Source organism: Haliotis rufescens, unplaced genomic scaffold (genome assembly GCF_023055435.1).
Source record: "Haliotis rufescens isolate VD_foot unplaced genomic scaffold, xgHalRufe1.0.p SCAF_102, whole genome shotgun sequence".
Lineage (NCBI taxonomy): Eukaryota > Metazoa > Mollusca > Gastropoda > Lepetellida > Haliotidae > Haliotis > Haliotis rufescens.
The window spans coordinates 230,034-246,065 of record NW_025963783.1 but is presented as its reverse complement, the minus strand read 5'-3'; the positions used below and the strand labels follow the sequence as shown (position 1 = coordinate 246,065).

The window sequence follows — 16,032 nt, the reverse complement described above, 5'->3', positions numbered from 1 at the left end:
ACGTACACAATGTAGGGCAAAACGATCATTTTGACGTCGATAAACACGTTGTCTTCCATCTCGCCGGTGGAGAAGAAATCGTGATTTATCGCTAAGCCACACTCTTCTCCAGTTTCCCGAATTCCAAGGCTATTAGGTATAGCACCAACAGGGACGATAACTGGTCTACTGGGTCGGATTCGAGCCCCGCGAAGATGGTTCCTGACAGTCTTGTCCGATATCCTCCTCAAACCAGTGATGCGTCCTACAGTCTCCGTAGCTGCGATGACGTAGGCGGAACAGTCGAATGTAGCGATCCTGTGCAGGGGTGGTAACTCTTGGTTGGCCGGTACCCGGGCGGCTTGCAGCGGAATTGAACTGTGTATATCGGTTCCAAAGGCGGCAAATGGTGCTGTGGTGGACGTTGATTCTGCGATTCTCCTCTATTTGGATACGTCCTATGGCTATGTCCCGATTGGGAGCGCTTTGTCTCGGCATTTTCGAACTTGACAAATTATGCTTCCTTTTTATAGCCACTACCACGAATTACGAATGCCATATAACTTGCACGTGCATTTTGCTTTACTGTTTTCCTGCATGACATATTTGAACAAGTTTAAAAACAATGCCGTTTAAGACATTGCAAATCGACAATGGCTGCGTTTTGACGCACCGTTTGTCGAACATCGGGCAACCAACATTTTCCAATAACATATATCCAATTTATATACCGGATTTATTGTGTAGTCAGGTTTAGTGAACGACATACTACCAGTGCGTTTCTTTTATTTAAAGAGCATATGTCATTGAATATGCATGTGTATAGCTATTATATATAGATATATATTCCGGTGGAGGCGTAATGGACATATGCAATGATCTTTCGAGATTGCATTCGTGTGTTTTTATAACCATTTGCTGATATTGACAAAGTTTATAACGTTCAACGAACATTTTAAGGACATATACAATATATTGTTAAACCCAAGGAAGGACCTGATTCAACCTTATTTTATTCTTAGATCTTCCAAGACCCTGTTCACGGAACTATAACGGTGACGGGTTTGTGTGTGAAGATAATAGACACCCCGCAGTTTCTGAGGTTGAGGTATTTGAAGCAACTTGGAGGAGGTTACTTTGTATACCCGGGCGCAGCACACAACAGGTTTGGACACAGCATCGGGTAAGTTATATCGCAATGGCGATGTCAAAAATAGTGCCAATAAAACCCTTCCTTGAGCATATTCTGAGGACATGAATAACTTGCCGAACATAGCTTGTTAAAAGTTGTATTTTTTTCTGTAATTCTTAATACGCGTACCGATGTAAACTTTGTTTGTTACAACAGAACCTACTATCTGGCTGGAACATTTGCTCGGATTCTGCAACAGGAATATCCAGATTTGAAGGACGATGAAATCAAGTGCATTGAAATAGCAGGACTGTGCCACGATCTCGGTAATTAGTAGACTTTTTTTCAAAATCACAATACATTTTGATCTCGATACAGGCTATTTCAAAGAGGAAAGAAAGTTAAATAAACATTTCTATCGACAGAAATATTCTGACACGACACGAATATGTGCACTAGATGTACGCTTTTGTTCTTTAAGGACACGGCCCATTCTCCCACGTCTTTGACAACTTCTTTATACCTCGTGTGGTGCCAGGCAGCAAGTGGAAGGTATATACACTTTATGTCCATAGGGGGATGTCATTTCTGTCACGAGATGAAATGTAACAATTCCTGTACCAAACAGTAAACGTTAACAGCAGGCGTTGTTAAATAATCCTTATAATATTTGTAAAATTATGAAATTCAAAAGATCAGCACGCTTAAGTACAACATGACAAGTAAATGACAGTTTGGGATGTGGTGATACTCGACACCAAAGCATTCATCTTAATATAAGCTTAATTTTTTACACATTCTCATTGTACAATATATGTTTCAGTCATTTGATCAGATTCGCATTGATTGTGATATGTATTGTGTGAGCCACTTTTCGTAGGATATTAATTAAATGAACAAAGTGGCATTAAACTAAACACAATTACTCATATTGTGAGAAGAGTGGAAACATATTTGGGCAATGAAAACATGTTAATAAAGACAATAAAACTGTTAACAATATGAAACAGATGGATTTTCAACAGAATCGACTGATAATTAAGTACGACAGTTATGGTTACAGTCTGTATGGGCACACATAACAGACAATGGTTATAGGGGAAACAATTAAAGAAGTTGATTTCGTTTACTTCAATTGTTTCAGCATGAGGATGCATCAGTAATGATGTTGAAATATTTACGTGGAGAAAATATCGAAGTGAAGAAAGCCTTTGATGAGTTTGATAAAGATGGGACTCGTCTCGAGCTCATTAAGGATCTCATCCAAGGCGGGAAAGGAGAGTTAAGTATTTTTATATTCCATGGCGAGCTCGCACAAACTATGTTTCTTATTTTGTTACACTTTGTAGCTTCCCATGGGACTAGATACCTGTCTGTCAGACAAATGCAAGAATAGTGATATAGTAAGATAGAAAGTAGCTACCCATGGGACTAGATACCTGTCTGTCAGACAAATGCAAGAATAGTGATATAGTAAAATAGAAAGCAAACATAAAGCAAACCATAGAGGTGAGTAAAATGGACAGCCTCTGTGGTCCATCGGATAGAGCATCTGCCTGGTGAGTGGAGGGTCGGCCCCAGCCCACGCTATGTCACAAGACGCTAAAAAATGGTATTTGTTGTTACCCTGCCTGGCGCTTAATGTTAAAGTGCGCCATGGTATCTCAGTGGGCCACTATACAATCGGCATTAGTCTGGACTATGAGCATCCCACACAAACACGCACAGTTTGTCACCATGTTAGAGCAATATCAACGATCCCGACGTCAAATCTCACCTCACCCTAAACATACTGATGTATAGAAGTGTACCATGTGTTTGCCACTTGTGAGCATCTTTTACAATGTTATATGTTACAGGATCATGTGAAAGATGAACGTGTGCTCGAAAAGAGGAAAACAAGGCCTTTTCTTTATGAAGTAAGTATTTCATACAACCGGCAATATTTAGGGAAATATTAGCAGTAATGGTTTGTTGATAATTAAATGAATAAATACTAAAATATGAAGTTACCAGGACATAAGCACATTTTCCGACATTGTTACCATCTTCAGATCTTTATTCAGTACAGTACAGGCCACAGGCCCTTTGTACAAAATGTATGGCATATTTATGGCAACAGTCACAATGATAAAATACGTGTTCTCACTTCTTTACTGTGATACAGATATTTAGCGATATTAATAATCAGCTTTGTGTTCTAGATAAAAGAATGTTAAACTTATGGACATTTGGGTGTAAATAATATTTTGAAGGAATATAGAGATGGCGTAGGTGGGTGTATGCAGGGCACACTAGCAGGAAATGAAACTCGTTTTCTATTAGGCCAACTTGACATAGTTTGCAAAATCTATTTTCGCGAGGGATATTAAGTTTTCTACATGTTTCTGTTTCCAGCCAGTGTGCGCTGCATCTAAACCTTGACATACATGACCGGTATTTACTCACGGTTACACAATACAAATATTCTTTACACTTCAACGTTAATTTAAAATGAGAAAACAAGGACATTTTGGAGCTATTACATAAACTTCTATGCCATATTTGTTGCAAATTATCTTTAAAACGTTGAAATAACATCGAGGTAAACACCTGTACGTTACCGGGTGATTGTGATAACCAAACATGACCGAATCCGAGTGAAAATAACGTTGTTCTAATATCAGTAACCCAATTCTTCTTTCCTTGACTATCGTATAAATACATCATTTCATAGCACGTTTTAGGTAAGCGGATACCCGGCATACACATTAAACGTAGCCAATATTTAAAAGCTCTCATCATTGATGTGCAAAAAGGAATCTGCCACATTCACCCAATACATCTTGTCAAATCTCTCTGTGTTGGAAATCTAAGATATAAACATTAGTGTATGATACATGTTTTTATCACCAGATTGTCAACAACGCCAACACGGGAATTGACGTAGACAAGTGGGACTACTTTGCTCGCGACTGTCACATGATGGGCATGAAAAATAACTTCGACCACGAAAGGTACATGAAGCTGGCGCGTATAATCCTCGTCGAAGAAGAAGATGGCAAAGTGCCCCGGATCTGTGCAAGAGACAAGGTAATCCACCAATCTGCATTGGCTATAGCCTTAGTGTTGAGGGACTCATAACAGGTTACACCTTACACCAGTGTACATCGTCATATTATCGCCGACTACAAAAGTTACATCATATTAGAATGGTTAACCTCTCGGCTTTGTGACTATTAACATCATATTAGAATGGTTAACCTCTCGGCTTTGTGACTATTAACATCATATTAGAATGGTTAACCTCTCGGCTTTGTGACTATTAACATATTCATAAACAAGTCTCCCCTTGGTGCAACTGTCCTCATGAGTGGGCTCACCGCAGCTTTGCAGATTTCGAGACCGTACAAGTGATGGCTACAACACATCTGTCCCCATGAGTGGGCTCACCGCAGCTTTGCAGATTTCGAGACTGTACAAGTGATGGCTACAACACATCTGTCCCCATGAGTGGGCTCACCGCAGCTTTGCAGATTTCGAGACTGTACAAGTGATAGATACAACACATCTGTCCCCATGAGTGGGCTCACCGCAGCTTTGCAGATTTCGAGACTGTACAAGTGATGGCTACAACACATCTGTCCCCATGAGTGGGCTCACCGCAGCTTTGCAGATTTCGAGACTGTACAAGTGATAGATACAACACATCTGTCCCCATGAGTGGGCTCACCGCAGCTTTGCAGATTTCGAGACTGTACAAGTGATGGATACAACACATCTGTCATGACGCTTTAGAACGGGATATGTACAAGTGATGGATACAACACATCTGTCATGACGCTTTAGAACGGGATATGTACAAGTGATGGATACAACACATCTGTCATGACGCTTTAGAACGGGATATGTACAAGTGATGGATACAAAACATCTGTCATGAAGCTTTAGAACGGGATATGTACAAGTGATGGATACAAAACATCTGTCATGACGCTTTAGAACGGGATATGTACAAGTAATGGATACTAAACATCTGTCATGACGCTTTAGAACGGGATATGTACAAGTGATGGATACAAAACATCTGTCATGACGCTCTAGAATGGGATATGTACAAGTGATGGATACAAAACATCTGTCATGACGCTTTAGAACGGAATATGTACAAGTGATGGATACAAAACATCTGTCATGACGCTTTAGAACTGGATATGTACAAATGATGGATACAAAACATCTGTCATGACGCTTTAGAACGGGATATGTACAAGTGATGGATACAAAACATCTGTCATGACGCTTTAGAACGGGATATGTTTACTATCCGTTGTTTGCTATATTGATACTGTACACGTTTAAAGGAATGTTAACACAACACTGATGAATCAGGGTGTAGTTATTGTTAAGACCATATTTGGTATGATTTAGTGAATGCTATTCTTATGTTGACCGAAGTTGGTGCAGGAAGTGTGACCAACACGCCCGTTAATGGGGCATCATACACGTTCACTTACGGACTCCAGCTTCTTTATTCTTGCAATGTGACGTCTCAGATAGGATGGCAGTAAATTTATCAAGACAGTGTTTGACACTCAGTACACTGATACTACAGCTTCTATATGCCACTTGGGGATACCGTAAACGTGTTCGTCCCTGATGGGGGGCGGTCGGGTAGCCTAGTGGTTAAAGCGTTCGCTCGTCACGCCGAAGCCCCGGGTTCGATTCCCGACATGGGTACAATGTGTGAAGCCCATTTCTGGTGTCCCCCGCCGTGAGATTGCTGGAATATTGCTAAAAGCGGCGTAAAACCATACCCACTAACTCACTTGTCCCTGATGGCAGCTGTGACCATCGTGACTGAGTTTTGGGATGAGGTTCTACAGAAGAAAATATCGGGACGCTTAAGCTGTGCAGGAGAACTAACAATGTGACCGGCTTTAGTTCCGTTTGTGTTGACTGCAGGAGGCCGACAACCTGTACGACATGTTTCACACCCGGCTGACGTTACACCGAAGAGCATACCATCACGAAGTTACCCGTGGAGTGGAACTCATGTATGTATAGTCACACATCTTCACATATTGACAAAACATGTGAAAAAACAATGCATGCACTCCAATAACTATCGTTTGTACAAGTAGCTCGTTGATCATTAAAGGGGCAAACTTTACATTATAAATGGCACCCATACTTTGAACATGTTGCATGTCTATTTTCAGGATTGTTGATGCGCTCGTAAAAGCTAACGCAACTGTGCGGATATTAGGACAGAATCGGTAAATGGAGTTTATTGAATTTTTGTTATTGAATTTGGAGTTTCATATTGATTTTTTTTAAACATGACAATAAGGTGAGGTGAAATGAGTTTAATCTCTGAGTCCAAGATTATTGAACTTATATGGCGACGTGCATGCACGTGTGTGTGTGTGTGTATGTGTGTGTGTGTGGCTGCCTGTTTTAGTCCCGTCAGATGGCGATTTTATAGTGCTAGCCCACCGAGATACCTTGCCGCAGTATAACATGAATACCCAACTCAGACACTGACTGACGAGCCGACCAGTGCTTGTTTATCCCCTTTATGCCGAGCGTAAGACAGGGCAACAACAAGTACCAGAGACGAACCAGTCTCGATCTTCCACCAGAACAGATTCATTCCATTGGGCGTAGGAGGCTGAATAGCGGGGGAAATCATATGGAAGGATCACTGTTAATAAGAAATGTTTGTTGTTTAACGCCACACTCAACAATAGTCCACCTATAGGACGACGGTCTGTAAATAATCGAGTCTGGCCAGGCAATTCAGTGATTGACATCATGATCATCGAACACGCAATTGGGATACGATGACATGCATCAACCAAGTCAGCGAGCCTCTCCACCGGATCCCGTCATTTGACTCTGCATGATTAGTGAATGCGCATGTGCTTACAAACTCTAATTTGGATATAATTCAACTTATAAATTATTAAATATACAACGATACAAATGCTTTGTAATTCTCTAGTTTTGTTTCAGTTACCGAAAAATATCTGAATGTATCGAGGACATGGAGGCCTACTCCAAGCTAAATGACAGCATCCTACAACTGGTGGAGCTTCCCATAACACTGGGGACGAGTCCCCAAGAAACTGACTCTGGTGAATATAATGTTTCAGTGTCGTTACTAGATTAAATGAACGTCAAATCTTTCCTTTGTCACATGTACACACAACACAAAATAATCATGTAGTATCCAATCACAGATTGATAATGTTATATTAATACTCGCCCGTTAGAGGAATTACTACTGCTTAATAACAATAAGACTTATTACATACTGGTTAATACCAAAGCGCGTGCTTTTTACAGTGGGAACTATTTTCCTTAATACTGTAAAATAAAAAAGTTGTTATCCATACAATTGTTTCTACCTTGTCATTCGTCAACTTCTAAGTAATGCCTATCAAACAATTTGGAACTGTTTTCATTGACAAATATTGAAAACACTTAACATCCCTGGGCTTATTCAATGGCATTGCGCGACGAGATTATTCATCACCAAGAGGAGCTTATGCAAACACAATCACCACAGAAACCGTTGCTAGGTCGACGACACATGGCCTTGTTTCGGTGGTGTATCTTACAACAATTTATGATGGTGTATTGTGACGTGTTTGTTAATTGTTTGGTGCAGGGCCCTGTTCCACAAAGCGATCTTAGCACGACAGCCGAAGGTCTGTGTTAAAATATGGGAGTTACGATAACCTTAGTGATATGATAGCTTTGTGGAATGGGACACTGAATTCTAAAGTATAATATAATATTAAATAATGTGTCAACCTCTAATTTGTTTAATTTATTTTCTCATGCTCAAATAAAATAAGCTAGATTATTGCTAGATGTCTGCATATATACTCACGACCATACCATTTAAAAAAGTTATAAACGGAAAATTCGCAAGTAATAAGTAAAACACTAGACTCGCTCTCGTATAATACCAGTTGTATGAAACTCGTGAATAGTTCTGCTAGTCAAATACGAGAACTATACACTTGTTAAATAAATTGGTATTCGTGGGAACTTGTTAAGTATTATATATTGATTAAAATATTGACATTGACGTATAAACATTTCGTGGCCTCTTGCCATTGCTTTGTGTAATGTAGGATTTCAACACGTGGATGGAAAGTATCATGAATAGGAAGACAAAAAAACAGTTACACACTGATAACTGCATCTGTTTTAGAGAAGGCATCTAAACATTTGCCAGGGGTGAAATATACATAGAATGGTACACTTATATAAAGGTCATGTCACAAAATGATCAAACATGAAATGTACATATGGAGATGGCTGCCCTTAATATTTAACTGTTCAGGAATGAGCTGTAGAGTAAGAGTAAGGTCTGATCGTCCTTAAGATGCCGTGTCTGAAGCTCAAGTGGAGGCTTCCGTCGAACGTTATGGCCCACATCCGTGTTATAATTGAGCACATCGTGTTATTATTGAGTATATAGTGTTATAATTGAGCATATCGTGTTATTATTGAGTAGAAAATGTTATAATTGAGCATATTGTGTTAAAATTGAGTATATCGTGTCATGATTGAGTATATAGTGTTATAATTGAGCATATCGTGTTATAATTGAGCATATCGTGTTATAATTGAGCATATCGTGTTATTATTGAGTATATAGTGTTATAATTGAGCATATTGTGTTATAATTGAGTATATCGTGTCATGATTGAGTATATAGTGTTATAATTGAGCATATTGTGATATAATTGAGCATATCGTGTTATAGAGATTACTACACGAGTGTCTGTCAGATACCATTTATCTTACAACAAGTTGTTTCAAAACGTATCTAACGAGCGAACGCTGTGGATCATTTCCAGGCACACTTGAAGCAAGAGAAATCATCGGAAGAATCTGGAAAAGAGATTTGTATAAGTGTGTTGGCCAATACAATCTGTCTGCTGCGGACCCCTTTACACAAGTATGATGCTAGTTTTGTATCGCGGTTATCTCACAAATTTAATTGATGAGCAAAGGCCATGGTTTTACAGAGTGGTTCACTTCACAGCGAAATATCAAATCATTGTTAACTTATTGCGGACCTCAAATGAGCGAGCATTAGTTTTGTGTGACGAAAATCCAGTGAAGATTTATAACGTTCATTCCCCATTTGTAGCAATTCATTGAAGCACATTTACTTGTTCATGTACTTTGGTGTAATTTGAGTGAACTGGTACAACACAATATTTTACTTTCAGGATGACATTCCGGGTATTAAAGAAGAAATTCTTCATGCTGAAAAAGAAACAACCTTTGATGGAGAACAGTTTGACATCATTGTAGGTACAACTTACTTTACCAAGTTCGAAATAGTTGAAATAGTCTGCCTGTTACGGTCATGTCTTTGTTTTTGTTTGTTTTGTTTTTGTATTTTCGCTTCCTGAGTGTATGCCAGTTTTTGTCAAACTGTTTTCCAGTTTTAATTTCTTAAATAAAAAGGAAGCACTTTTTGGTATCTGTGAAAGTCTTGATGTTGTCTCCACTTGATTTTTGTTGATATCTGCCAAGATAGGATGGCCAAACATGGTGTTTATGTACGATGCAGAAAATAATGATAAAATGTTGCATATTATTTATCATGTTTTTGCTGTCTCTGTCAAGTCTCTCGAATATTGTTAATGTCTGTATTGGTCCTTGTTTCCCTGAAGCTTTCACTTAGTTAAGTCACTGACATTTGACATACTTTCTGGCATTCGCAGATAGCTTACACATGTTTCAGCCATTTGCTTTAAGTACAAGTATGTTCTTTTGACTCTTTTTTACGGTTTGGATTATCAAGAATCCAGCATTTTGTATTCAGTCATTCGTTGCTTCTTTGTTTTCATAATCACTTCATATGTTTGGGGACAATGGGTAAGTTGAATTGGCAAGAGGAACACGTAATATAGAGTGACCACTCTTGCAGATTTTGGCACATCAAGAAACAGATGCATCTCATATTATATACGGTTCCAATTTGGTTTATTTTGTAGCTGAAGTCTTTCGATTATGGACAGAAAAAAGATGATCCAATAACAAAAGTTTGGTTTTATAACAAATCAAACCCTGAAAAGGCTTTCACCCAGCCAGAAGAACAGGTATGCTAATGTAACCCATTAATCCATCAATGAAGACACGATCCATGTGTTGGGTTGAGTTCTTTACTGTAAAGCTTGATCTCGTGGTTACAACGTTTCGGTCTCGTGGTTACAATGGTTCTGTCCACATTATCACATCCAATATAAAATACTTTATACGACTTTATTACTCTTTACAGGACATACACAATAACTTAATAGCAAAATAGCATTACAACATACAAAACATTAACAAACGGTGAATGCCAAGTGACTGCTTAATTACAATAGAGATATTAACAAAATCTTTTGAACAGTATATTACCATAATCACGATGAATTAAATGATGACAATATATACAACACACATAATTACCCACTATGAGCGGAACCACGTGTTCTCACGAGCAGGTATTAACCTGGTCACCACTGCCGAATCCAACCTACAGTATATCAAATACACCAAATAATACAATAATTAACTGCAAAGACAAAACTGCAAAACGTTTACTATCAACAGTTATTCTGCAATAAATATTCATTTATCTTGGAAATACTAAATTAAAGATGTTGAACTTAAAATCCACCACCAAATAACTTCAAATAAGCACTAACTCTTTGCTATACTACCAACCATAAATACAGGAACTAATGAAATGATAGTGAGTGTGTTTTACCATAAATGTCTGCAAAGTAAATTGTGGGCGTGTAGATCAATACCTCGTGTGTCAACCATGTTGGACTTTACATGCACGACACCTTGATGGCAAACTGTTGATTAAAGTGCGCATGGTTCCCTTTGGCATTACCCGCCCACCGCCTGAAGAGCTACTTGAAGCTGGGAAACGTTGACGGGTGCTTGGTCTCCGCTGCATTACCCGCCACACCGCCTGAAGAGCTGCTTGAAGCTGGGAAACGTTGACGGGTGCTGGGTCTCCGCTGCATTACCCGCCCACCGCCTGAAGCGCTGCTTGAAGCTGGGAAACGTTGACGGGTGCTTGGTCTCCGCTACATTACCCGCCCACCGCCTGAAGAGCTACTTGAAGCTGGGAAACGTTGACGGGTGCTTGGTCTCCGCTGCATTACCCGCCACACCGCCTGAAGAGCTGCTTGAAGCTGGGAAACGTTGACGGGTGCTGGGTCTCCGCTACATTACCCGCCACACCGCCTGAAGAGCTGCTTGAAGCTGGGAAACGTTGACGGGTGCTTGGTCTCCGCTGCATTACCCGCCACACCGCCTGAAGAGCTGCTTGAAGCTGGGAAACGTTGACGGGTGCTTGGTCTCCGCTACATTACCCGCCACACCGCCTGAAGAGCTGCTTGAAGCTGGGAAACGTTGACGGGTGCTTGGTCTCCGCTACATTACCCGCCACACCGCCTGAAGAGCTGCTTGAAGCTGGGAAACGTTGACGGGTGCTTGGTCTCCGCTGCATTACCCGCCACACCGCCTGAAGAGCTGCTTGAAGCTGGGAAACGTTGACGGGTGCTTGGTCTCCGCTACATTACCCGCCACACCGCCTGAAGAGCTGCTTGAAGCTGGGAAACGTTGACGGGTGCTGGGTCTCCGCTGCATTACCCGCCACACCGCCTGAAGAGCTGCTTGAAGCTGGGAAACGTTGACGAGTGCTTGGTCTCCGCTGCATTCTCCGCCCAAGAACATCCCACAGATGATCTATTGGGAATATGTCAAGGGACTTAGCAGGGTAAGCCATTGTCCGTATGCTGTATCGTAGAATATAATCGGTGACGATGTGGTCTGTCATTGTCGCCTTGCAAAATTTGTGCCGATGATTCCAGTGACTTTAACGAGAAAACGCAACATTTTATCAACATATCAATGGACAGTCACATGTCTTTTCACGGTCATTAAATCAGTTCGCCTGTCAATTGGCATACCGCGCATCACCATAACACTACCAACCCATACCGAACATAATCAAGACGTGTAGCCGTGGCATACCTCTCGCCGCTACTTCGCCAACAACGTTTTATATCATCTTTGAATTGGAGACAAAACCTTGATTCTTCTCTTCAGTTTATCTGCTCATTGGGATACTGTATCGGATCCATTTTAAGGATGCGCTTAGCTCAACTGCATTACCATTTGGCAGTTCCAAGATAGGTGCATGCACTTTGGCTTCTGTGTGTACATGCATCGCGTGCTGTTCATGCATAATGTAAAATTTCATTGTGACTAGATGTTGTGTTCAGATGGAACGCCGCGGTATTGTAAATATAAACCTGAACGATAGCTACATTCAGATCGTTAGAATATATATATATATTATGTATATAATAAAAAAAGTATCCTAAAATGCCATTATTTGTAGCTTTGACCAGACTGGAACACTTAAAGTATGTGCATTTTAGATTCAAGTAAAAAAGAACTACAGAGGGTAAATTGTTTACAAGAATAAAGGATGTGTTTGTTATTTAATACATTTAAGTTCCAAATAAATTCTTAAATGTTCAATCCTGTGTTTTGGGCCTGTCTGTGTTTCCAATTATGATAATTTCTGATGATATGCGATCAGCGATTTAATTATTCAAACAATTATTTATAGTAAACTATCAAATAGGCATACAACCTTGTTGATGGAATATTTATATTTATTTTTGAGAAATCATGGATGCTTCCAAAAAGATTTCAAGAGCGTGAAATTGCTATCTATTCCAAAAAGAAGGAGTTCGAGGAAGATATTGCCAAACGTTTCAGGCTCTGGTCTAATGCACGAAAAGAAAAGGTAAATTTGGCTGAACATTCTATATTATTCATATGTTTACATATTTAGAACCAATGTGCTATATCCATGGATACTGTGAACATGTCTTATATTTTAAGTTTTTGCTATGTAATATAGAATGGTGAATATGTCCACTTTAACTATGTAATCTTTTGTTTGAGCAGTTCCCGGAGATTAAGGAACAGATGACACAGATGCCAGAAGCCTCGAACCAGTGAAATGGGAATGCCCTCACAATACAGAAGCCGTGTGACGGTGATAACCGAAGGCCTTCAAAGGCTTAGTGCTATTTAATGTGTAACATTCAATCTTCATTTCCTATCATACTAGATTTTATTCATGGCTGGTGCCTTAATGGTGATAGATATGTAATAGTTGGTTGACATCTGCATGCTGATTAACTCTCTGCCACTGACCACATTCCACTGAAGGAAACGGATCTGTTTCATTGTGTGTTTGAACTCAAACATGTTCTTTACATCCTTCGTTTTGTGCCCTATTTTGGATTCACATCTTTCTTGGTAAATACATGTACATTTATTAAGAAACATTATTTCCTTTCTTACTTACGCTTTTTTTATCAACGTTCCAAGTAACATATTAAATGAAGCAGATAGTTTCATGTAATTGAAACTTTAATTAAGAAATAAGCGACTCGTGGGGGTTGTTTATCGTACAATAAAATACTGGGGGCGGAGAATAAACCATGGGGGGCTACGCCTCATGGTTTATTCTCCCCCCAGTGTTTTATTGTACGTTAAACAACTCCCACGGGTCGCTTATTTCTTATATGAAATATCAACATCATGTACAGCATATTTAAGGATGACGATAAAATGTACAAACTTAAAAAAATATTTACCTGTATTTCAATAGTGATGGCGTGGTCCAACATAAGACGTCATCAATTTGCGAGCACATGTTGGTATCTCCAGAAATGATGTCATGGTAGAAGAATGTTTCATCGTAAAATTAAATACACTTCGTTCTTTATTGTTCTTTGCGATTTATCGCTTTGCTACATGTATGCTATATTCTGCTATAAATGTATATTCGATCTTTCTAAAAGAAACGATAAAATGAAAATAGTTCTTCCACTTTAATTATTTGATGATACACACAAACACACATATGCTTTCGTTACTTCATATCTCGTATATCCAGTCAAACCACAACTTTATATTATTTGTTCTCCCATGTTGATGCTCTGATGAGTCCTTTGTAACATTCTGATTATATTACCAAGCTGCTTTATAAACATATACTGTCTGCTATAGCTAAGGAAAAAAGCAATACAAACAACTACCTTATACGAGAACTCAAAGTATTTGACTACAATGCGCTGTGGTTTCACAGCAGCATATGCATTTAGACACAGCACAAATATATGCAGTGACCTGGCAATCCCATACATGCACACGCGTATTTTGTCAATGTACCTTTCAATATAATATGTTTAATGTCGGATGATCAATGTTGTATGTTTAATGCAGAAGTGCATGCCTTAAATGTAAACACCAGGTCCATTAAAGAAATACAGCAAGTTGACATTTATACATCAGAGACTAAAGCTCTGTCAGGATATAGGACACTGCAATAAAGTGACACAGCCCTTTCCATACCCAACACAAATCGCTGCCTGAAGCAGAGTCGATTGTACGATTCCGACTATACCACGAGCATGTGTTTATGAATCACTATCAAATAGTAAAGATACAAGGGGCTCGAGAAAAGGTGAGCGTATCCTGCCCCACCGGTGGCACTATCACAAACACACGCAAAGGCCAGTAAATTGTTCACCTGAAACAAACAGGGGAACACATGGCACAAGTCAAAATAGGGAATTACATTGGACATAATTTGTGTCACTGATGTGTCACTTTTGGAAATGTCCTCCACATGTCTACCATAACACTTCTTGAAAGCTTTACTGAGGCCTTGAATGTTGTAACCTTGATCGAACAACTTCTGAGAAAGAGTCGTATAACGCTATTTGAAATCTTGGTAGAAGGAGCATGCTCGATTGTATCTCAAAAGTTGTGAAATGTAAACACCAAAGGTTTGAGCTCCTTGAATATTGAAGGGAAAGTTAACTATTGGAAAGCTGAAGTCATCCCTCTTGTCAATCAGTTTTGTGGAGAGTGTTTTGTGAACCAAAAACTTGCCCTCGCGAAATCATAGCAAACCAGGAAAAACTGCAGGTCTTGGTGAATTAGTTAAAATTAATTTACTCATCACCATTATATATTGTTATTGTTTCTTTGTAATATATTTGCAACATGCGACCTCTAGTAAAATTGATATCGAAAGGGATATATCTAGATAGGTTGTTGGCTCATTTATACAATGTGTGAAGCCCATGTCTGGACGTATTGCTAAACAAATGAGAATGAAAGCGCAATTGATAGGTAAAATACGTTTGCTACAATTGTTTTTAATTTAGTGATTTTCAAATTAAGTAAAAGACACAAAACCCTTTCCATATTCATTAGAAATCTCGATTGTACGATTCCGACTATATCATGTGCATATGCATGTGTTTATGAATCAGCATCAAATAAAGATGATACCAGGTGTTCCCGAAAAGTTGAGCGTATCCTGTCTCACAGGTAGCACCCGTCACAAACACATCCAGAGGCAAGTCAATTATGCACATGATAAAAACACACGGGAACATATGGTTGAGGCCTAAAGACTAAGATTAAGAATTAATCTCATTAATATCATGGTTTTTTTCTGTTTGTTGTTTTGCTTATCTTTGTGTTACCCTAGCTGTTTCATCCTGTCCTTTCTATTTGTTGATTGCGTGATACACGCTCTTGTATCTACACTTTGCCAAGATATAATAAAACAATTTGAAATCGATATCAACACTGTCGTCATTAATGCTTCATGTTATAAATGCTACTTGAAGATACTGACAGAGAGATTTCGAGGGAAGATAATTTGTTTGATGATGGACTATCTGACCAAGGCAATCGAGACTGGCTATTCTCTGGCTTGGATGTTTTGTATATATGCCCCATTCGAGCTACATATAAGTGAAGGAATCCACTTGATGTGAACATTATTCCAAAGATCA

General features: G+C 39.2%; 1 protein-coding gene across 5 annotated transcripts in view; it reads left to right on the top strand.

Annotated features, from left to right (window-relative positions):
• The window catches only part of LOC124119681 (deoxynucleoside triphosphate triphosphohydrolase SAMHD1-like), a 93,994-nt gene extending 79,277 nt beyond the window's left edge, over positions 1–14,717 (top strand). For 3 of the 5 annotated variants that reach the window (XM_048391915.1, XM_048391916.1, XM_048391914.1), the window contains exons 12-19: positions 6,065–6,147; positions 6,313–6,369; positions 7,109–7,230; positions 8,971–9,071; positions 9,349–9,429; positions 10,123–10,227; positions 12,828–12,950; positions 13,115–14,717. In XM_048391915.1, coding sequence (XP_048247872.1) covers positions 6,065–6,147; positions 6,313–6,369; positions 7,109–7,230; positions 8,971–9,071; positions 9,349–9,429; positions 10,123–10,227; positions 12,828–12,950; positions 13,115–13,168 — 726 coding nt within the window. In that variant the 3' untranslated portion in view covers positions 13,169–14,717. Of the gene's footprint in view, positions 1–1,001; positions 1,163–1,327; positions 1,438–1,592; positions 1,664–2,255; positions 2,394–2,970; positions 3,031–4,006; positions 4,184–6,055; positions 6,148–6,312; positions 6,370–7,108; positions 7,231–8,970; positions 9,072–9,348; positions 9,430–10,122; positions 10,228–12,827; positions 12,951–13,114 lie in introns of all 5 variants that reach the window. The other 2 variants (XM_048391917.1, XM_048391918.1) reach the window with 2 other exon arrangements.
• Positions 14,718–16,032: the final 1,315 nt, after the last annotated feature.